This window comes from Ambystoma mexicanum, chromosome 2q, assembly GCF_040938575.1.
Source record: "Ambystoma mexicanum isolate Mex_15411 chromosome 2q, UKY_AmexF1_1, whole genome shotgun sequence".
Classification (NCBI taxonomy): Eukaryota; Metazoa; Chordata; class Amphibia; order Caudata; family Ambystomatidae; genus Ambystoma; species Ambystoma mexicanum.
The window spans coordinates 219,553,862-219,577,364 of NC_090924.1; the positions used below are offsets into that span (position 1 = coordinate 219,553,862).

General features: G+C 49.3%; 1 protein-coding gene across 5 annotated transcripts in view; it reads left to right on the forward strand.

The window, feature by feature from the left end:
• The window catches only part of IQCK (IQ motif containing K), a 1,231,453-nt gene that overhangs the window by 196,019 nt on the left and 1,011,931 nt on the right, over positions 1-23,503 (forward strand). For all 5 annotated transcript variants that reach the window (XM_069647159.1, XM_069647160.1, XM_069647161.1 and 2 more), the window contains one exon: positions 5,115-5,412. In XM_069647159.1, the coding sequence (XP_069503260.1) occupies positions 5,115-5,412 (298 nt within the window). The remainder of the gene's footprint in view (positions 1-5,114; positions 5,413-23,503) is intronic.

Sequence of the window (23,503 nt, forward strand, 5' to 3'; positions counted from 1 at the left end):
AAAAGGGCTAGATGCGGGGGTGCCTGAGATCCAGGCATGGAGCTGGGCGACAGTTGGGTAGGGTGTTGGGGCGGGAGGAAACGGAGAGGAGTGAATTGGGGCAGGGAAGCGAGGCGGGAGGGAGGGAGATGGGGAAGTTTGGGGTGTTTGTTGTTCGGGGAAGTTCATGTTGGGAGACGAGCCTGCATAGAATGGGAATGTATTTGGTCATGGACTGCACTTGTGGGGGGAGAAGAGGGACCCTGATATGCATGGGGGATCTTAAAATAATTACCTGGAACATCAGAGGGCTCAATAGTTATCTAAAGAGGAATAAGGTCATGCTATACCTACGCAGACAGAAAGTAGATATAGCCCTGCTGCAGGAGACCCATCTTACACAAGACAAGATGGAGATGATCCGGAAAAAATGGCGGAGGACTGTGGCGGGGGCATCATATTCGGGCTATGCCAGGGCAGTGATCTTTTGGGTGGCACCACATGTCCCGTTTCAACTGTTACAGTCTGCGATGGAGGCAGACGGGAGGATGGTCATGATGAGAGGGCTGGTGGAAAACAGGGAGATAAGCATTATAAACATGTACGCCCCAAATCAAAACACGGCAGCATATTTCAGAACCTTATGCAACAAACTTAGTACGTGCTTGAGAGGGGCAGTGATCTGGGGAGGAGACTTCAACTGTGTGTTAAACCCTATGGTAGATGGGTCAGATGGAAAAATGGACAGACCCACCCCAGCCGCCAGAGCGCTGCATACGCTGTTAGATGATTTCGGGTTTGAGGATGTATGGAGGGCACATCACCCCCATGAGAGGCAGTATTTGCACTACTCAGCTCCACAAAATGTGCACACTAGATTGGATTAAATGTTTGCCACGCAAGATTTAATGACTGAGATAATGGAAACGGAATATAAAGCGAGGGTCCTCTCAGACCACTCGCCACTAATCCTGAGATAGCAATACCGACCCCCGAGGGCAAAGAGCCTGACATGGCACCTCAGAGCTGAGGCGCTGAAAGACACCATTTTCCAGGAGGATATGAGGGAGAAAATAATAAACTATTTTGAGATAAACACTGGCAGTGTAGAGACAGCAGGTATGCTTTGGGAGGCCTTTAAAGTTGTGATGAGGGGGGTAGCTATAGCAAAGTCCAAAGGGCTACAAGGAGGTATCCAGGCTGAACTGCAAGATACTGAGAGGGAACTAGAAAGGGCACTAAAGGAAGGAGGTAACACCAAGGAAGATAATGAAAGAATACTTAAGCTTCAGCAGAAATGTGCGGGGCACTGGGAGAGATTGTGCAATCTTAATTATAAGAAGTATACGGAGAGACAGCATGCAGGGGGATAAACCAGGGAGGGTCCTGGCATGGCTATATAAAAGTTATACCCCCAAGCCAACCATCAGGACAATAACGAGGGAGGATGGGAGCTTAGTGGACACCCAAGAGGGAGTTAACCAAGAATTTGCGGAGTATTATCGACTCCTGTATGGAGATGATGAGGACGGCGACTGCACAGAAATAGCAGAAACACTGGAAGATATAGGACTGCTGCAGATTAGTTCCGAAGAGCGGGAGGAGCTGGATGCCCTGATTACCTTAGAGGAGTTGGAAGAAGTAGTGAGACAGTTGCCTACCAGTAAGACCCCAGGAACTGACAGACTCCCAAGCGAATTTTATAAAACATATAAGGATGAAGTGCTTCCTCCGCTTTTAGAAATGTTGAATGAAGCGTATGAAGTGGGTAGGCTGCCAGAGTCCCTCAGAGAAGCGACAATTATACCACTGCCCAAACCTAATATGCCCGGTCATAACCGCGGATCATACAGACCCCTGTCAATGCTTAACCAAGACAGTAAAATATTGACGGTTGTTTTGGCAAACAGAATGAAGAGGGTTATTGCTAAGCTAATACATCCCGACCAGACTGGCTATGTTCCGAACAGGAACATATCCAACAATCTCAGGCGACTCCACCGAGTTGTTGAATACGCAAATGAAGACGAAGGCGAATTGGCAATTGTATCGCTAGGCGCAATAAAGGCCTTTGATTCGGTCAAATGGCCATGGCTGATGGCGGCACTGGCTGGCTATGGGATAGTGCTTGGGTACTTACAGTGGGCTAAAATGCTATATAGCGCTCCGTTGGCTAGAGTTAAAACAGGGTCGGTAATATCAGAGCAGTGGCAGCTTTGGGGAGGTACTAGGCAAGGATGCCCGTGGTCTCCTATGTTGTATATTCTTTCCCTGGAACCCTTGGCCATGTACCTGAGGCAACAGTATGACCCGATAGGCATTGCTGTAGGAGGGGAACCACATCTAATCTCTTTGTATGTGGATGACATGTTGTTGTACCTAAGGCACCCAGAAGAAAACCTCCAGTACATTCTGAAAGTGATGGCGAGATATGCAAAGCTGTCTGGCATAGCTGTGAACCCCCAAAAATCTAGCATATTTCCATTCAGCAGGTACAAAGGGACCCCGCAAGAACAGCTACCGGTACTACAGATACCATGGGCGGTGCGCACGTTCCGATATCTTCGAATAGATGTATACCATATGGTAGAAGAGGAACACCAGTATAATACAGAGGAGGCGATCAGAAAAATTGGAAATAGTATGAAGTTCTGGGTGAAACTACCTCTAGCGATGATGGGTCGAGGGGCAATGTTGAAAATGGTGGTCCTACTGAGACTCTTGCATTATTTTGGAAATATCCCATATCTTATAACAAGGCGGACTTTTGACAAGATAGAGAGCATGTGCAGGGACTCCTCTGGCACGGGACGAGGAATAAGGTACCCCTTTGGAAGCTGCAAAACTCATACGAGAAAGGGGGAATAAAACTGCCGAACTACGAAATTTACTATATAGCAAGCCAGCTTCAATACGTAGCTAAATGGCTCTCTGAAGAGTCAACCTCGGAGTCCAGGCTGTTCCGACAGGACTGCGCCCCATACTTCCTAAAGGAAATTATGTGGCTGCCTAAGACAGACATGGAAGGGCGCCCAAAGATGATGTTACTAGGGTGGAGGAAATGGCTCAGGGCCTGCCAGCTGATGGTGAATTCATTCCTGTGCTCCCCGCAGGTACCACTAGTGGCGTTGACCGGCAAAGACAAGCAATTAAGGATGATGATTAGGAAACACTGGGAATCGGTTGGGATAGCAACCATGGGCGATATATGGCAGGAGGGGGACATAAGGGCATTTGCGGTACTGGAGGAAGAAACTGGGTTACATACGGGTCAGTATATCAAGGAGACATGGTCCAAAGTAGCACTAGCAGAAGAATGTGATGGGATGTGGGAACGAGCCCAAGGGCACCACAAAAAAGTGTCGAGAAATGCAATACTGCAACAAATACAACTGTACGTAACCCATAGGGCGTATATGACACCCCAGAGAATAGCCAAATTCCTAAATGTAGGACGACAAGCATGCCCCAAATGTGATGAGGAAAATGCTGGAATGGTGCACATGTTTTGGTCATGCCCAGTCATTGAGCTTTTTTGGGGCGAGGTGGCGCACAAGTTGGCTGAAAAAGGAATCAAAATTGTGGTGGATGCGGTGTGGGCCTGTTTGATGGGAGGGTTTCCGAGACCGCATAAACTCAAGCATGTGAGTAAATTAAAGGATTTAGCGTATGCGCTTGCAAAGCGGAGACTTGCTATGGGGTGGAAGGCATGCCAGAGACTACGAATAGAAGTATGGTGGAAAGATCTACAGAAATGGGCCGAAGCGGAAACTGTGGTATGGTAGGATGCAAGTAATGTTGTGGGGGAGGAAGAAGCTGAGACCCTGATAGCCTGGAAACAATTGATAGCGGAGTTATTTGGGTTACCACAAGACCCAATGGAAAATATGGCAGATGAATCCTTATCACAAGATGCAGAAACAGAACACGGAAGGGAATAGGCTCATAAGGGGGGGAGGGAATGGGAAAAGCAGTGGACATGTTGCAGAGATGTATGTTTATAATGTTATTGTATGCACTGCAAGTTTGGTTTGTATTGTTTGTTGAAATAAAATTGATAAAATAAAAATAAAAGAAAAGTAACAATAGTAAAATTGGGTCTAGCATGGGATTGAGAAGGTAAGGTAGGATAAGTTAAAGTTAAAAAAAATAAGAAGTTATGAAATCAGGATTACAACATATGCTCAAATAATTAAGATTAGTGATATCAGAAGAAACAAAAACAAGATCAAATGTACCCGCTTAAATATGGGTAGGAGGAGAAGGAAGTAATACAGGATTTAAGAAAGAGTAGTACAAAGGAATGGCAGATAAGAAGAATCCATAACTAGACTATATATATATCAAAATCACCAGCCACAAAAAGAGGGGTTGAAAGAGAAGAAATACATCAAGGGATAAGATCAAGTGCACCAGGAGGACTGTAAATAACAATAATAGCTAGTGAAACGGGCAAATAGAACAATAGCAAGTGAAATTTAAAAGATTGAACTGGACGAAATTCAATGTTAAGTGTGCTACGTTTTCCATTTGGGTAGATATAAAATAGTAACTCCACCTCCAGGACCAGGCAAAGTTGGAGCATGTGAGAGAGAGGAGAAGATGAAGAAGTGGGTGCTGCCTGAGTGACAGTATCATAGGAACACAGCCGTATTGCAGTAAGAAAAAGAAATAGCCATAAAGAAATATAAAGGTCCAGTACAGCACCACTTTTAGAAACTAAAGAGCGAGAGTTCCATAAACCTAAATTAAAAGAAGATTGTGGAGAAGTTGTAGGGCATACAGCATGTGAGTGATTAACCACACAGGGTCTAACCACATTTTTATGTTGAGTAACTGCTGCTGGAATATTCATCAATGCACCTAACAAAATGAGCAGATGAACAGTAAGCAACATCATCATTCATAAATGGTCATACATATGCAGAAAGTATGTGGAGGAAATGTTATCCTACCAACGCAAACAGGGATGCCAGTGCACCCTTAGAAATTCCATCCTTTGGAAGATGCCCTCCATGCGTGATTGGCTTGTAAGGCAACTTAAAATGCTGATGACCAGGTCACGTGATGCACATTACACAATTATATAGTCATGCTTGCATCCCTGACTGAATTTTCTTTTTCTTTTTAAATAGGTTCATTTGGAGTCGACAGCTGAATCCCATATCATTTTGGAAGAGCCTCATTTAGATGCCACTGGTTCGCATATCAGTTTGGAAAAGCCTCGTTCAGATATCGCTTATCCGCATACCAGTTTGTCGGAGCTTCGTTTAGATATCAATGGTCTGCATATAAGTTTGGAAAAGCCCCGTTCAGATATCGGTGAGCCGCATATTCGTTTAGAAGAGGAACGTGATGACATTGCTGATTTGGCCTATTTGATTCACCAGCTTTCCACAGAAACAATTCCAGAACTTCCTGACCCAAAAACATGTAAGTACAATAGTTGCAGCATTTCATTCAGCACAATGGATGCTTGCAAGTGCAAATACGTTTTGTGAAGTATGTGATGCGCTTGATAATTTCTAAAGTAATCTCTGTAAATAATAATGTATTTCATTTGGCTTTCTTTCCCAATGTCCAAAACCCAAGGAAACCACTACAACCATATTACAATAAGTTTTCTTGTCTTTTCTACCTTATTGATTTATTGATCTTTATACCTTGTTTATTGACCTGTCAGTGCTATATTTTCTGCAACCTTCTGTCATATAGTCTTAATAAATTAGTCCATTACTTACTTCCTCTTATAGGATGCATTTTGTATTTGTTGATGACATCTTCAGACCAAGGAATCCGAGCTACTACAAACCTTTAATTTTTTAAAACCATTTTGTTCTATGTTCCTCTCGATCACATTTTACTTTGTAAAGTAACCTCTACCCTTCACCCTAGGGAAGTGGGGGAACATTTTCCATGTACTGGAACATGAAGTGACAACCAGAACTAATTCAGTTATTCTATGCTAAGAGAGGTCTTTCTAGAACATACAACAAAACAGAACCTAAGACCCATCCTGTGGGGTATCAGTGCTCTTGTTCTTGATCTATGGGGGAGAGGCAATTGTGGGTAGAAACCCCAACTTTTAACTTATAACTGTAGTTTTATTTTGTGGTGCACTTTATTTTCCTCCCATCCCGGCTTAAGCCCAAGCCAGATTGACAGTGTTGCTCTGTTTTATTTTGGTGTGCTTTATGACTCGTAACGCAGAAGCCTCCCAATGGTACACCAGAGTGTCCAAGAGAGAGTACCTTCTCTCTATTAGTCATGTTGCTAGACTGGGGGTAGCGTTTGTTGCTTTTTTTTAAGTGGCTCCACTTGGTGGAAACCATTTTGCCTGCCTGTCTGGATCCTGTTTGATTCCCCTTCTACATTTCACCAATATTGATGTTTTCTTTGCCTCGAAGACCTGAGAGAGCATCTGACTGTCCCTTGTCCTTCTTTGTGTGTGTGTATGTGACTACTGTGGAGATTCCTACCTGGATAGTGTGAATTAACTCCTTTTTACAAGAGCCCTTCCTTAGTGCAAGGGTATGTTTGGAGGGATGGTCTGCAATTGGCTGACCAACCCTCTGTTGGAATGGTACTTGGTGTGTGATTGGATGCTGTGTTCTCTCACTACCTCCTGAGGGGGATAACAGTAGAACCCCCTTTTCCACTCACCTGCTCTAATGCTGGAACTTTGTACTCACACTCCAGACAGTCTGCTGCTTGAGGAAGCACACCAGCTCTGTACCAGCATCCTTTGACCCTCCACCACATCATATGTCAATGCTCTGCCTGTCCAAGGGACCAGCAGCACCCAACTCCTGAGCTCCTTCACCTTAACGGGTAGGGACAACTGGATCACTACTGGTGCCTGAAGGTCTCATTGCTCTGAAGCACCTGATTGTTTCTGCATCACTGGATCCAGAAGCAGGAGCCCCTTCCTGCCAGGACCCCGAGAACTGCCCGTGTTAAACCAAGCATGGCTTGTTAATCCCAGGAAATCACTCAATTACCCGGTTTCCTTAATCCTGATCTGCAAAGCTCCAGGGGCACGTGCTGCCATTTGTCCTACAGCCACACTGTCAAACTCTACCTGGTCCTTTTTCTGTGGCTGGCCCCTTTCTGGTGGGACTTCCTCATTCCTCCGTGGGGTCTTCTCAAGCCACCTCCAGCCTCAGAAGACACATCCTGTGCCTGAGGATGACAGAGAAAGCTGGCTTTGCCGACAACCACTGACCACAACATCTGAACCTTTCAGCTTCTTTGGCTCGGATCATCGACCTGGGAAGCACTGAATCTCAAATAGTCGTCCTCCCGAACAGCATGGTCCCTCCTGCACTCATATTTGGTCACATGAGCCTAAGGTGGTTGCTAAACCATGTACAGTGCATTCTTCTGGAAACCCCAGAGCCGCCTGCTGTAGAAACACTTTTTGGACCCAAGATGTGCTCTGCCAACTTTGCAGCAGTGCTGGCAAGTTCTTTCTTCGCTGAAATCTTCATCTCTGGGCCCCCTCTTCATTACCAAGGGTCTTCTGTGCATTAAATTCAACTCCTGAAGCTGCTCCTTTGGACATTTCCTCAAAACCTTACCCAAATCCTCACGACTGGTCTTCCCTCAGTCTCTACTGAAACACTATCTGCCCCAGATAGAAAACGTGTTTTTCTTCTCTGTGACTGGATTCTTTCTTCTAGGAAAGAATATTTATGAACTCCCACACCGTGTGCACATTTAACCTCCTGCGCCAAACCTCTCACCTGCACTTTTGCCCTTTTACCAGGAAGGCTGAAGTCACCAACAGACCTACAACTTCAGCACTGACTCTCCTCACCTTGGCGGACTACAGCATCTTTCCCCACTCTTCACTAACTGCCCAACACCAGTTGTACTTGGTTTGCCCTCTACCCATCTAGGGTCATTACTGCACCTCGCTATCACTGGTGGTCATGTTATCAAAGTGTGTTCACCCCCATCTGTGGGAATGTTGAATCTGCCAGTCCCCCATTACTACCTGTGTATTTAACATATGATTCTCCATCTGCCTTAGCCTTGAACTGCATGCTTCCTTCGACGGCAGTGGAAACTCAAATCGAGGCATTTGTTGTGAGGTGCTTTTTACTGCATTGTGTAAAAGTCAAATTTAGCTGTCTTTTTTCTAACCTGCTGGCTCTGCTTAAAATGTGCTTCTTTCTGCATTGTGTAAAAGTCGAATTTAGTTGTCTTGCTTAACATGCTGGCTTTGCCTAAGAGGTATTTTTTAACTGAACGCCTTATTCAGTGTTGCAATGGGCCTAGGGTTGTTTGACATCTGATTCCCTGTTGAAACGTTGATACTTCCTTGTACATCTGATTTCAGCGTAGGTTCTTAAATCCGTTGCCCTTGACTAAACCCGACTCTTAGGTCCTTGTTGACTGCTAGGTCAGTGTCACAACCTAGGTATGGTATCCCAGTTGCCGCAGATACTACTCTCCCAGTTCCGGAAAAGTAACCTTCTGTCTTCGAACACGAAGTCTCTAACGTGATATGCCAAAGACTTCCCTCCCAAAAGATCAGCCTACAATGAATCTATTCCACCTGTCAGGCTGAGGGCTTGAGTGAAAAGGCAGGAGCAGACTCAGCAGAGCTAAAGGAGGGAAGAACAGAGCAGACGTTCAGAATGCAGCCAGGTATTGCCGAATCAACAGCAAACAACATCCCCCAAGTACCCACTCTTACCTGTTCCGTAGCAAAATGTACCAGTAACCTACTAGTAATGGACACAAAGGGGGATTCTTATATCAACGGTGAAGGAGGAGTACACCAGTGTCTCAGGACTTCAGTGCTGCAAAGCGTCCCAAGAAGATAGCCACAGGTTTCCAAAGTAGAGTCAGCAAAGCGTTCCAAATCAAAATCCACAGTGTTCCGAAATAGACTCAGCAAAGCGTCCCAAAGAATATCCTAAAGTGATCCAAATCAAATTCAGCAAAGCGTCCCAAAATGTCCAAAGCAATCCAATTGTAGATTCAGCAAAGCGTCCAAAATAAACAGTGTAAAAAAAAAGAAAATGAATTGAAGTAAACAAAATGAAGGGCAAAGAAAATAAGCGTTACTTCACGCTAGTTCCTTTATTTTCGTGTTCGAGTATATTAAGCGTCACACCCAAAGGACTTTAGCAAGTGGAGGTCGAGATGCAAGCCGAGTTCAAGGATTCCGGGGAAATCAGTCGAAGAGGGGTGGGCGTTGGAAAACGGAAGAGAAGGCAGGGGCGAAGGTTTGGAGTTAGCACAGGATTCAGGATTTAAACAGGAGTCAGGAAACAACGCTCGAAACTAACACAGTTTAGGAGCGCTGGGCACTCGAACAGACAGTACTAAATACGGTCTTCAGAAGACACGGTGCGTGCGTGTCAGGTGACCAACGTAGCAGGAAGATGGGAATTGTAGTTTTTTAACGGGTTCTGTGTGTTGAAGAGCGCTCATATAAATGCCATGGCAATTTCCAACAAGAACGGGATGTGACAGTCAGCTGGTGAGTTATTTGTCCACAGTGCAGTTCCCCTGCCCATCTCTCTCCCTCCTCGCTCCCCCTCCACTCACATGGAGCTCTCTCCTGTCTATTCTAACTGCTACTCTATCACTTTATCCTATCTCTCTCACAAAGTCTGGAAGAAAAAAGCTTTAAAAAAGCTCTCCTGGACTCTAACCAGGCCTACCCATTGCTGACACCTACGTCAATACTACTTCCATGCTGACTATTACTGACATCCTCTTTTCTGTCCCTTCCCCGGACCATCTGACTCCCATTTGGTCTCCACTCCCTCCCCTTTCTTCTCTCCTCCCATTAATGGTGGAAAAAGATGGGAAGTACTTTTGGAATACAGGATCTGGATTGGCTCTAGAATTGGAACCTGCCCGTGCTGAGCTCCACTTTTATCTGAGTTGGATGAGTGTTCCGGTGTCGCAAGATCACAGGAGTGGGTTGGGGTTTAGCCTGGACCCCAATTTGGTAAGTAGTGGGTTTTACTCCTGGTTATCTTGCTTAAGATTCTTGAAATGATTCTTTCTAACACAGTAGTTGATGCGATACAAGTTCGCCGCACAGAAGCCGCACAGGACGAGATCCGACTCGCGCACAGGGCCCAACAGGAGCCAAGACTGCCTAAAGGACAGCCACTACAACGTTACCAGGACCCCACTTAGGGCTTATAGCAATGTTTACATGCCTTGAGAAAGACCCTCTGGGTCGAAACACGTGTCGGCTGACCAATCAAGCGCACAAATGCTAAAGTAGTGTTTTCAAAAACACTCACCATTGTATTGAGAAAAACAGCTCAGAATACCAACAATAAAAGCGAACTTGTATCGCATCAACTACTGTGTTAGAAAGAATCATTTCAAGAATCTTAAGCAAGATAACCAGGAGTAAAACCCACTCTACCTACTTTTGGAATACTTCTCATCCTCTAGTTGCATCATTAATGCCTATCACAATGACACTATCATGGACCAAAGTCCTCAACCCACTCTTTTCCTTCTTGACTGGTGCTTGCCCTCTCTCCTTAATTTCCTCCCTTCTCCTGCTACTCCTTCTTCTTCCTCTCTAACCTCTCCACCACCACCGATGGGAGTACCATGCCCCAGTGTACCCCTCCTCAGAAAATGTTGAAAGGTGGTAATCAGCTTCACTTAGCTACTTTGAACGCTTGTTCTGCTGTAAAACACTCCTCTGACATCTATCTCCTTCATGAAGACTTTGACCTTGAGGTCCTTAACGAGACGTGGTTCAGTGCCAGCTCTGTCACTGCTCTTGACACTCTCCTTCCTGAGGGCTACAATCCTCTCTCCAAACCCACTCAGGGAAAATGTTCCTTGAGTGGGTCCCTGCTGCTGCTATCATACTTACTCAATCCTACACCTCCTTTGAATGCCTCGTCTGTAGGCTCAGGGTCTGTCCTTTTCTCTCACTCACCCTCACCACCATCTACAGGCCCCTGGCCCTATCCCTCTCTTCCTTTCTGAATGGGCCGACCTCACCTTCTCCCTCTTGACCTCTAGTTCCAAACTCCTCCTCCTCAGAGATTTCAACAACCACCTTGACTCTCCTGAATCAGCCACTTCACAGTTCCGTGACCTCTGTGATTTCCACTCTCTTACCATTCTTCCCACCGGTCCGAACCACTCAGCCGGACAGACTCTGGATGCCTTCATCTCTGGCGACATCCCTATCTCTAACCTGGCCCCCACCCCCTCTCCTAGTCTGTCCACTCCCTCCTCTCTTCCCAGTTGGGCCCCCTTGACCCTCTGTTCGAGCCGCTTCCTGCACTGCCAGCCTCCTTCACTGTCATTTGACCAATGAAGTGAGGATCAATCACTGCTTTTGCCTCCATACACCCTGTGACCCTGGCTCCTGTTTCTCCTTCTGACTCTGTCCTCGCTAACCTTCACCTCTCCATCTGTAAAACCCTTGACATCTTTGCCCCTTGCTATATGGAACCGCCTGAAACCTGCCTTCAAGTGCAACGGATGGTATGACTCCGATCTAGCCTCTCTGAAACGCAAGTGCAGAGTTGCTTAACGGAAGTGGCAGACCTCTGATTCATCCTCTGACAAACTGACCTTTCGCTTGCTCCAAAGGCAATATCGTTTCTCTGTCCGCTCCAAGAAGAGGGCCTACATTAAATCCTGCATCTCTGGAGCCACTAACAACCCGTCTGAACTTTTCAAAATCTGCAAGGAACTCGCCAATCCAACTGCAGTCTCCACCTCCCACCTTCCTTCCCAGTCTCTCTGCATCGCTTTGGCCTCCCATTTCACATCTAAAACTCAGGACATCCTGTCCTCACTCTCCACCACCCCCACCTCTACGCCCCTTGGCTCCCCTCCCTCCACCCCCGCACTCTCCTCCCTCCTGCCCATAGCACCTGATGAGGTCCCTAAAGTTGTCCGCTCTATGAACGACTCATCCAAACAGATGCTCCCCTGCTCTTCTAGAACCATTAAGGACAACATCTCCTCAATTGCCCCGGCTCTTGTCGACTTCTGTAGCCACTACTTCACCACTGGCTGTTTCCCTCTATCCCTCACGCACTCCCTTGTGCACTCTCTCCTAAAAAAAAAGCTGTCTGCTGGGGGGGTGAGGGGGTATGTCTAGCCAAGGAACGAAGAACATGGTCACCCGGTGAGCTCTGGCGCCTGAACCCCCTATGTGGCTTCCTTTCCATTCCCTTCCAATGCGCTGCCCAAGACCTGTCAAAGAACTGGAAAGCAGCGGAAAGTTGGTGCTACACCCTGATGCTAACAGATCGTTGGTAAAGCCATCGAGAAAGGAATAATATACAGATTAAGATGCGGCTCCGCTAGCTCAAAATGGCGGACGGAACCAAAAGTGGATCCGGAGGCGCCCGGTAATACGCGAAGACACACTGAAAACAGACAGAGGAAGGGCAGCTCTCTGTAACCCCACTCTGTGGATAGAGCCAGCAGGAGGCAGGAACAGCAGAATTTATCACTTCATATGACATTTGAAGCTGTAACGTGAACTCAGACTGGAGCCCTCACACGCATCTTACGCGGACACCAGAGGGGACACGCGAACCAAACAGCAATGTGGTTCTGATTTAGGTGCGGAACACCTTCCCAATGTAGCCGATGCCCCGAGAAGCACAAAGAAATGTAGGGAATGTCGGGAATGTGGCGGTATACAGAGGAGAAAGAAGCGGATAGAGTGCGTTACAGGAAACAGCAGTCCGCTCTCTGCACCCAGAGTGCCCCTCCTTGAGGATCCTGAGATGTCTGCGGAGAAGAGATGAGATAGGTTTGGTGGTTCGGAGGGTTATGATCCGGACCCTGAAGCTGAACGGTGGGAACTGGAGATATTGAGTGAAACATCAGGAAGGAGCTATGGGTGAATGTGTTCGCGGTGAGTGCCTTTGCTGTGGAAGATCCCCGCAGAGCTCAACGTGCCCCACGACAGGAACGCCACAAGCGAGAAAGTGTCCTGGGCACTGCAGTTCTGACTCGCCAAACGGGGAAAACTGAAGGCAGCATAACCCGCTGGAACGTCCGGGATCGGACAACGTCAAACCCTCTGTGGCCTGTTAGCGTTACAAGAAGGGGAGACGGAGGGCCCAAATGAGCAGAACAGAGGTAACTACAAGGGAATCAAGGAGGTTACAGAAAGACAGTGGTGTGAAGGCCTTTATGCTAGGTACACTGAGAACTTGGTCCACCCTGGGGGAGAAAGTGACACTGCTATAGAAATGTAAGGTGACCTTAAGCATAACTCACAGGCAATAGCAATATCTACGCTAATGAGCACAGGATTGTGGCGCGTCACCCATCTGGGAGAGGACCCTAAGCACTCAGAGCATCTGTAGGGACACAAACCTCACGCAAAGAGCCAGAACTGGAATGCTCCAGTGAGGCCCCAAGGGCGCGGTCTAGAAAGGTAGCATAGGTCCTGTGCTCTGCTCAGCCCCAACGTCCAGTCAGAAGGTCTAGCTTGGACGCAGGAACAGATCCATGCCTCGAATGCGGAGCTAGGATAGTTGGAGTCCCAGGGGCAAGCCGCAAGTGCAGTTATAATCCTGGTCAATAGATCTGGGTTATTGAAATGTTAACAGCTTTCCTCCCTCAGAAGAGGAGCAGGAACCGAGATAAGGCCGAGGAGACCTAGCACCTTTAGAGATTAATTTAAAATGGCAAAGAATCCGGGCAAGGCAAAAGGCCCACTTGTTGGGAGACATGAAGACCATGTTGCAAGCTCAAGAGCCGGCAAAGAAGCAGATCCAGGCAACAGCACAAATCCACTAACCGATAACTCCAGACTGGACGGCAGATACGGCGGATCCGCCCACGAGGTGATCAGATCTACAAGATATGCTTGCCAAAATTAAAAAGGAGATTAAGGACTACACCATAAATCTCACGAAATCCATCTCCGAACTATCAAAGCAAGTATCCACAATTGAACACAGGGTGGAGGAAGTGGAGACAGCACTATGCGAACAAGGTCACAAGCAAGACAAGCTGGCTAGGTGGCTAGAGGCAGTGGAACAACAAATGGAGTGGGTGGTAGCCAGGCAGGAGGACGTCAAAAATCGGTCACGCAGAAACAATATCAGACTCGGAGGCATGCAAGCGACTGTCCCGGATACGGACCTGCAAGGATATGTCCAAGGGCTGTTTTAGTCAGATCTTGAATGACGTGGACACGGAACCGATAATACTGGATAGAACCCACAGAGTACACAACGCTCACCAGCAAAAGAATAACCTCATCCCCGGCGTCATCACAAGAGTTAATTTCTATCAAATGAAAGAGAAAATAATGAAGGTGGCGAGAGCGACAGAGTTGTTCAAATTTAAAGGGGCAAGTATCGCAGGCTACCAAGATATAGCGCAGGCCACGCTCCACATGCGTAACGTTTGTGGATAGTAACTAGTTGGCTACGAGACAAAGGAATACAATATAGGTGGACCTACCCATGCGGACTTCGGTTTGAATACCTAGATAAGATGGTATCAGGTAATATTATCCCCATATATATGGTTGCCGTAAATAATATCGCCGGGAAAAGGTCGCGGCGATATTATATGGGTGACCATATATATGGGGACAGGGGCACAAAAAAAAAATTTTTTTTAAAAGAAAAAAAAAGTTTGGTGGTTGCAGGGGTGTCCCCCGCATGTTCCATGCAATAATGTCGCCAAAAAAAACGGCCATTTTTCGGCGATATTTTTGCATGGCGAGATTTTTGTGGCGACATTATTACATGGAACCGATAAGACATTCCACATTACAAAAGAAGAGGAAATGGCGGACTTGATGGCTGCGGACGAAGCGGCGGGCTCCATGGAATCAATCCCAGGGAAGGAATCGGAGCATCGAACAATTCACACAAGCAAGACAGAAGGGTGGCGACGGGGGCGCCCGTATCTGAGGGGGAGGGATGTTGGAGGGGGGAAGACAACAAAAAGAAGACACTTGAAACTATGGCTGCATGGATCGGAAGGTGATCACAAGTAAGACAAGTTTTGAAAACCATGGAACTAAAGTAAGCTAACATGGCCTATTGGACATGAGCAAAGGGTAAATGGTGAAAAGGGAGGAGGGGGCATGTGTGGGGGGGGGAAGCTGGGCAAGGCCTACTGGTCCAGATTCACTGATCGATTAACGGTTATGTTGGTAGTGCGATGGGAAGTTGGGGGGGGGGGTTATGTTTGGTTTCTTGAAACAAGATAAATATAAAGACATGGTTCAACACACCAGAGGGAGTAGAAAGATTAACAGAACACAGAAACAAAATAAAAGGAGAAACATGCGTGATAATTGCTGAAATAAATATTGTAACCTTAAACAAGCAGGGTCTTAACTCACTGATGAAACGCTGGTCTGTATTGAGGCGCCTGGGAGACCTGAAAGCAGCGATAGTGTTTCTTCAATAAACTCACTTGTTACACAGGGATGAGAGGAGAATCGCACATCGAGCATACCCAAAGCAATACCATGTGTCAAGCGGGACCGAAACCAGGGGGTGGCAATATTATTGGGAGTGTCATTACGATTTCAGAAGCTCTTTTGTTACAAAGATTCCAAGGGGAGGTACCTGGTTCTTAAAGGCACTTTGGGGACACAACTTTACCCGCTGGTCGCAATATATGGGCCAAACGATAAACAAGATGTATTCTTTCACGTGGTTTTGCAGAAAATTCAACTGTGTAATGGACCCTGTGAAAGATAAAACGCTTCCTCCCACTGATAAGGACCATAGAAACCGACAGGCATTAGCAAAGTTCTTTAGAGAACTGGAACTGATAGAAGCATGGAGATTTTTCCATGGAGAGGAAAGGGATTATACACATTATTCGGGGGTCCATATGGGTTACTCGCGAATAGATATGATACTATTTTCAGCGACCCTGACACTCCAAGTGACAGACATCAATATAGGAATAAAGTATCTTTCAGACCACGACCCAGTGACAATACAAATTGAAACACAAATAGATGCCAAAATGGATAAACCACAATGGCGGCTTAATTAATTATTATTTTTTGTTGAAAATCATATTTTATTGGTTTTTGCATGTGTTATAACATCACAGGACATATTAAAGAACGTAATAACAAGAATCCAATCATAACACTACACCCCCCCAACCCTCCCGCCCTGTCACTCCCCCTACCCCCCTCCAGTTCAAGTTTGCTTCTGGTGTTTGCTTAGCGGGTTCTCAAGGAGCATAGTGGTGCCGTCGGAATGAGTTATTGAGCACGCCAAAGTCTCGGGCCAGGTTTCATAAAGTTTCGCGATCGAGTTAGTGGGTAGCAACGCATCACCCTTGGGGGAGGAGCCCCCGGCCATGATGCTTCGCCTTAGGCGGGGCAACCATATTTGTCAAAGAAGGGCAGCCATGACTCTTTGATAACTGATTTAGCCTCGTCAATTAGGTGTGTGAGGAATTCCATGTCGTAGATGGCACGTACTTTGGTGACCCATGCTTTTTCCCCCAGCATTCCGGGGTTTTTCCACTTCTGTGCCAGACAGCACCTGGCCGCCATCAACATGATCTGTAGCATGTGATCTTGGGTGTCTTCCTGCCCCTCTCCGGAGCCAATTCCAAAGAGGAGAAGCCAAGGGCAGGCGGGTCGTTCAATCCCGTCAACCCCTTTGATCCACATTAACACCTCACCCCAGTACTTTTGGACAATGGGGCATCCCCACCACATATGAATATAGTCCCCCCTCGCTGTCTTGCATTTCCAGCAATGTGGGTTATATCCCGGCCTCATTCTGGCAATCCTCTGTGGGGGGTAATGCCAGCGATGCAGGACTTTTAGGGCCTGGTGGCGATATTGGAGGGAGGCCGTGGATCTGTTAGCCCACCTGCACATCGCCGTCCACTTTTGTCATCGATTTCCTCTCCCAGGTCCCTCTCCCATTGTGTACGTGCCGGGGGTGGGTCCCTTGGGACAGAAAACAAGAAGAGTTTGTAGAGGCGTGATATTATCCCCTTAGAGCCTCTGGCGGAGAGGAGGAGTCTCTCGAAGTCTGTGAGGTCCCTCCTAAGGGTATCCCCCCATGATGGTTCCGTGAGAACCCCCTTGAGTTGGAGATAACGGAAGGGGGACAAGGTACCTATTCCCAGGGCCTCCTCTAGATTTTTCAAGGGTAAGAACGTGCCCCCCACCCAGAGGTGGCCGGTCCTGCTAAGGCCGGCTTCAAACCACTTTTGGTACGCTGCTGGTTCTGCTATCTTGGCTAAGAAGGGGGGGGGGCCAAATGCAACTCAGCGGAGAGGGCCAAGTCGTGAGCCAGTGATAGGAGCCTCCCTCCCTCCACAGGGACCACAGCACTCTCAGGACTGGATGGTTCAAGACACTTCTCGGGATGCTTTTCCTTGGGACCCAGAGCCACTCCTCCACTGTGACGGGTGCGAGAACCCTATTATCCATAGCCACCCATTGTTTCTCTGTGCCTGGGGTAAAGTGGTCGATCAAGATTCCAAGTCGGGGTATCCCATCCCACCGTCATCCTTTGGCCTGGTCAGTACCTCGTAAGAGATCCTATGTTTTTTACCCGCCCAGAGGAAGTTGAGAAGGACTCGCTTTGTTTCCGTGAAGAATGTCTTTGGGACCAGTATCGGGAGCATCTGGAAGAGGAATAGGAACTTGGGGAGGATAACCATTTTTATGAGATTAAGGCGTGCCATCCAGGAGAGACCCAACCCAGCCCATCTTTCTGCGTCTTTTCTGATTGCTGACCAGAAGGGGGGCGGAAGTTGGCCGAATATAAGTCCTCATGGTCACGTGTCACCTGGACCCCCAGATACCGGAATCCCTCCTCCCGCCGGGCAAAGGGGAGCCCTCCCACATAGGCTGCCTCATGGTCCGACAGGTTACCCCCTATGAATGCCACCGACTTCTCCAGGTTGACCTTGTAGCCGGACAGTTCTCCGTAACGTGTGAAGCCCTGTAGGACCCTGGGGACCGTCTGGGATGGCTTTGTAATGTATAGCGGTGCATCGTCTGCGATGAGGCAGATTTTGCAATGTGTGTCACCTATCTGTACCCCCCTAATGGCTTCGTCATTGCGGACCGAGATTGCCCATGGTTCCATTACAAGTGCATAAATTAACAGGGACAGTGGGCAACCCTGTCGTGTACCGCGCTCGAGGGGGAATACTCTGGACTCCATCCCATACGCTACCACCCTGGCGGAGGGTGAGGAGTAGAGTGCGGACATCCAACCAAGCCACTTCGGGCCCATGCCTATTGTCGTGAGAACCTCCCCCATGAAAGCCCAACTGACCCTGTCAAAGGCCTTCTCCGCGTCGAGGGCCAGTAGGAGCGCGCCTTCATCCCGAACCACCCTGGATGTAAACACGTGGAGAGTCTTCCGCAAGTTGTCAGAGCCCTGTCTATTTAGAACGAATCCTGCTTGGTCGGGATGTATCAGGCGAGGAAGGCAGTGCTCCAATCTGGATGCCAGGATTCTTGCAAAGATTTTGGCGTCCAGGTTTAGGAGCGAAATAGGTCTATATGACCCGCATTCTGTTGGGTCTTTGCCGGGTTTAGGTATTACGGTGATGAGGGCCTGTAAGAACGTCAGGGGAATTGAGTCTTGGTTCTTAATTTGGTTAAATAGTTTGGCTAGTGGCTTTAGGAGGACAGATTGGGTCTGCTTATAGAAGTCCGCCGTATAGCCGTTACCCTCCGGTGCCTTTCCCGCTTTTAGTCTTTTGATGGCGTCCTCCATCTCCTCCTGTGATATCTCCCCCTCCAGGGCCTCTAGCTCTACCTCTGACAGCTTAGGCAGAGGGTGCTCTGCCAGGTAGGTGCGAATGTCGTCTAGTGATTCGCCTGCCTGTCTAGAGTAGAGTGTGCTATAGTAGTCGGCAAAGCAGTCCACTATTACCTCCCGGCCTTTATGGGACCCGCCTACCCCGTCCCTAAGATGGGGGACACCTCTCTCGGCTCTACAGCCTCGGGTTCTCTGTGCCAAAAGGGTCCCAACCCTGTCCCCCCGTTCGTAGTACCTTTGCTTGGTGTATCACATTTTCTTAACAACTTCCCCTATAAGGACTGTGTGGAGTTCCTGTCTTTTGCCTTGCATCTCCTCCAGGAGCGCCCCGCTGTCAATCCCTGGGTGACCCAGCTTGGCTCGCAGCCCGCCCAACTCTGTGCGGATTCTATTTTCGATGAGGCCCCTTTCCCGTTTACGCCTCGATCCTTCTGCGATAAGGAGGCCCCTGAAGGTGGCTTTTGCCACCTCCCATACCATGGACATTGGACATATCGGTCTCACCCATATCATTTATCTGAAAGAAGGCCGTCATTTCCTTGCCCATGAAGTCCCGGAATACAGGGTCCCTGAGGAGCGTGTCATTGCATCGCCATCGAGAGGATCGTGGGGAAATGGGCAACGACCAGTTAGCTATGAGTAGTTTGTGGTCGGACCATGTGATGGCTTCTACCTTTGGCTGTTCCATCCCCCCCCCCCATTCCCCTCCTCAGAGATCAACAGAAGGTCAATCCTGGTGTAGGTGCAGTGCGGGGGTGAGAAGGTGTATCCGCCCTGGCTCGGGTGTGCTTTACGCCAGACGTCCACCCAGTAGTGTTCCCTAAGGAGGGCTTGCAGGGCCAGGTTGTCTTTAGAGGTCATCTTGGGTGCCCCCCCTTTCGCGGACCACCAGTCTAGGCGGGGATCCGATATCAGGTTAAAATCCCCTCCTAGTATCATGGCGCCCTCTGCCCATTCGTCCATGAGATTAAAGATCTGGGTCAGGAAGTGTATCTGTCCCGAGTTGGGTGCGTATAAAGTGGCCAGGGTGATGCGTTCCCCCTCGTAGGTTCCCTTAATACCCAGGAATCGGCCCCCAAAGCCCCTCTTGGTCTCTACTCCCGTAAGGCAAAACGTCTTGTTAAGAAGGATGCCCACCCCTTCCTTCTTTGAGCTCCTGTGGGAGGCCCAGAAGTTGCTACCAATCTCTTTCCCCTTTATTTTCGACTCCTTTCCTTGCCTGTAGTGTGTTTCTTGTAGGAAAAGGACTGTCAGGTGTTGTTTGCGGAACACATTACACGTAAGGGACCTTTTGTTCTGGGAGTTGAGGCCCTTGACATTTAGCGTGGCTATTTTCCCATCAATCATTATCATCTTTCATCTTGTGCTCTATAGGCCCCTCTGAGTGACCGCTATCTAGAACCTGCTGTAAGATCAGTGACCATGACTTGGGCTGGATTACCCCCATTCCCTTCACCCCATAACAAACTCCATCCCTCTTACCCCCACCACCTCCCTCCCCCTTACCCGTGTTGTAAGGCGTTCGCCGCCTGCTCCCCAAGGGGGGTTGAAGCGAGCCACGAACCGCCAGGGTCGCTACCCCGGCCCCGGGAAAAGAGATTTTTGGTATGACACCTTGTGTCGTGCCTCTTTAGTGGTGCATGTCGGCCCCCTGGTGTCGATGGAGGGGATCCGGTCACAGTGTCCCCTTCCTTATCCATCTTCCAACCCTGGTAGCCGACCAGCAGCTCCCAACCCTCTCAGAGTGTGTCGTTGTGCCAGCAGTTCTCTGAGGCAAAACGGGAAGTATCACACCTTGAACCCACATAACAGCCTCAAAAATGGGCAACATTGCAACTCCGAACTGGATCGGTTGAACTAGGAACTCCACGCAAATTGTGGGGAAAACTTATTGTGCCCAGCGAGGTCCTTGAAAGTACGATGACTGTGGGAGGACCTTAGCCAGGCCATAGCTTAGTAATACAGCCTTGAGTATTGCCTGTGTGCTCACGTGGGGTCCTCTCTTTCCGTAGAAGGGTGTCTGGTCTTCCGAAACTTGCGTGATCCATTGACTTTGAGTTTCCCATGAGGGAGGTCTGGGCCCAGGGGGACATGACCGCGATCTCTCTGGGTTCCCCTCTGATCTCCAGATGGTCCCGCGTGGTCTCCCGTCAGGTCATCAGTGGCCCTCTGAATGTCCGTTTCCGTGACCAGTTGATATCTCTGGCATTGCCACTCGAACGCAAGGTAGAACGGGTGACCCCAGCGATATCGCACTCCCTTTTCTTGAAGCCATCTGGTGATGGAGCCGGACTTCTTTCTCATCTGAAGCGTGAGGGCGGAGAGGTCTTGGTATATTGTCACTCTGGAGTTACCGTGTTGGATATCGTGCAAGGTTCTTGCCCTCTCCAGCACCCTAGCTTTGTCTCTGTAGTAGTGAAATCTTGCCAGGAACGAGCGTGGGCCCCTGCCTCCGCCCCCAGCTCGGTGAACCCTGTCGAGGAGAAGAGTCTCACCTGAGTCGGACCCCAGGACAATTCAGATGATGTCTTGAACTTTACTTTCCAGTCCCACTAGTGTTTCTCCTTCGATCTCCTCGAGGCCGAAAATTCTCAAGTTGTTCCTCCTCTCCTGATTTTCCATATCATCAACCTTGAGCCGGAGATCCTCCTCGCGGCGCTGCAGTTCCTTGATTCTGGTGTCCATTTGCGTTTCGAGGAGGACCATTGACACTTGATTGTTCTCGACCCCCTCCATTCGGTCCTCTAATGTGGAAACCTTAGCCGTGAGGTCAGCCAATTTGGCCCCCATATCTGTTCTCATGCCTCGGATCTCCTTGAGGATCATTTGGATGTTACATTGCATTGCGTTCATATCTGGGGGCTGTGCAGCGGCAGGGCCGGTTTCCATCGCGTGGTGTCTAGGGGTGAACTGGTATTTTGCAAGGGTTGTCCTCCAGCTCATGGGGTGTCGATTGCCTTGGGATATCGGGACCTCTCCAGGTGTCTCTTTCGAGAGGGTCCCGGGCCCCGACCTGCAGACCCCGTTGTTTTAACTCAGAGCCTTGTAGTTATCTTCCAGGTGGAGGGGCTGTATGTCGGTGTGTGGGCTCCGATGGGTGGCGCGCTGCCGTGATGTTGCCAGGGGCGCGACTTCTCTCTGTCCGTTCTTATTTCACTGAAGTTTGCTGGTCCAACCTGGTGTCCCCCCCGAAGAGGCGAAGTGGGCCTTAGCAGGCGGCTGGCTGTGTGAGACCAGAGATACCTCCGCCCGGGGGGCGGGTCCCGCCTGAGTTATTGCCTTTGTGTCACCTCGGTGTGGTGGGCCCCTGCGCTGGAGCACTGCTCACAGGAATATGTCAATGGGGATATGGGTTCTGAAGGAGCCCCCCAGGCGAGGAGTGGAGCTGTTTTTAGGCCTGTTGCTGTCACGCGGTAGTCTTGTGGGGCAGCGCCCTCGGCGTGAGGCAGGGTGTTGTTGATAAACAGGGGCCCCAGTGTGGCCCTGCAGCTTGTACGAAGCGTGGAACCCAGGGCCTCGGGACCAGTCTCCTGCGGGTGGGGCCAGTCCAGGCTGGTGAGCGGGATGAGAGGTAGGGAGGCCCCAGGCACGCTCCCGCGGTGACCCGAGCCTGTCCCCGGTGTTCGTGTGGGCTCCTCTGCCCGCTATTAATGTCCCCGGAGAGTCAGGCAGGGCGGGCCCCGCTATGGCAGAGGCGGCGGTGTGCAATGGTGGAGAGGGCAGCCGGGACCGGCCTCCAACGACTTACGGGCAGTGATGGTTGTTTGGAGGTGGGCGGGACACTACGGAGGGGCCCGGGCGCGCTCCCGCGTCGGCCCGGGCCAGTTCATATCAACAGTACCTGGGTCGGTGGGGGAGACACGGCTCCCCAGGTGCTCCGTGTGACAGGACGCCGAGGGCGCTGCACTCGTCGTTCCTCTGGGCTGAGCAGCGCTTCTCTCCTGGGGTGGGGGGGCGAGCCGCCGGTCGGCGGCAGGGGTCCCCGGGAGGCCTGCCCAGGCCTGTGATGCAGAGTCGGGCGGCGCTCGTCGGGCGGGCGGACGCAGGCAGAAGGCCCAGCCCCTCCTCCCTCAGCACAACCAGCGAGCGCGCGGCTCTCGACGTGGAGCCGCCGCAAGAGAGTTTGGGGGAGGGCCGCCGCCAGCAACGAGCCAGCGAGGGAACGGGGGCACCTACGAAGTCCACGCAAAGTCCCTCGTGCTCCAGAACAGTTCCTCTTCACGAATCCGGTTGGGGGTCAGGGTTCGGGGATCGTTGAGGCACGACTTGTAGCTTGTTTTCCGGGGCCATAGGGGGAGCTTAAAGTTCAGGCAGCCATCTTGCCTGCGCCCCCTGATACCCCCCAATGAATTCATTTTAAAAGACATAGCACTCAGGGCTCACATGGAAGAAGTGATCACAGATTATTTTTCTGAAAATGATGATGGGGAGACAGATTGTGGTGTGGTGGGGGATGCTAGCAAGGCAGTGATGAGAGGGGAGTTGATTTCCCAATCGGCAGCGTATATTAGGAACAGAGAAACAATCTGCATAGCACTAGAAAAAGACATGCAAATAGCGGAGGCACAATATAAAGCTAGACAATCGAGGAAGACATTTCGTGAGCTAAGGAAGTTACGAGCCCAGATGGAGGTGCATATAGCAGAGCGCTCAGCACAAACATTTATCCAGTTTAAACAGACCTTAAACAGACCTATTACACACAGGGGGGTAAAGCTTGTAGACTGTTGGCAGCTAAGCACCGGAAAACCAAA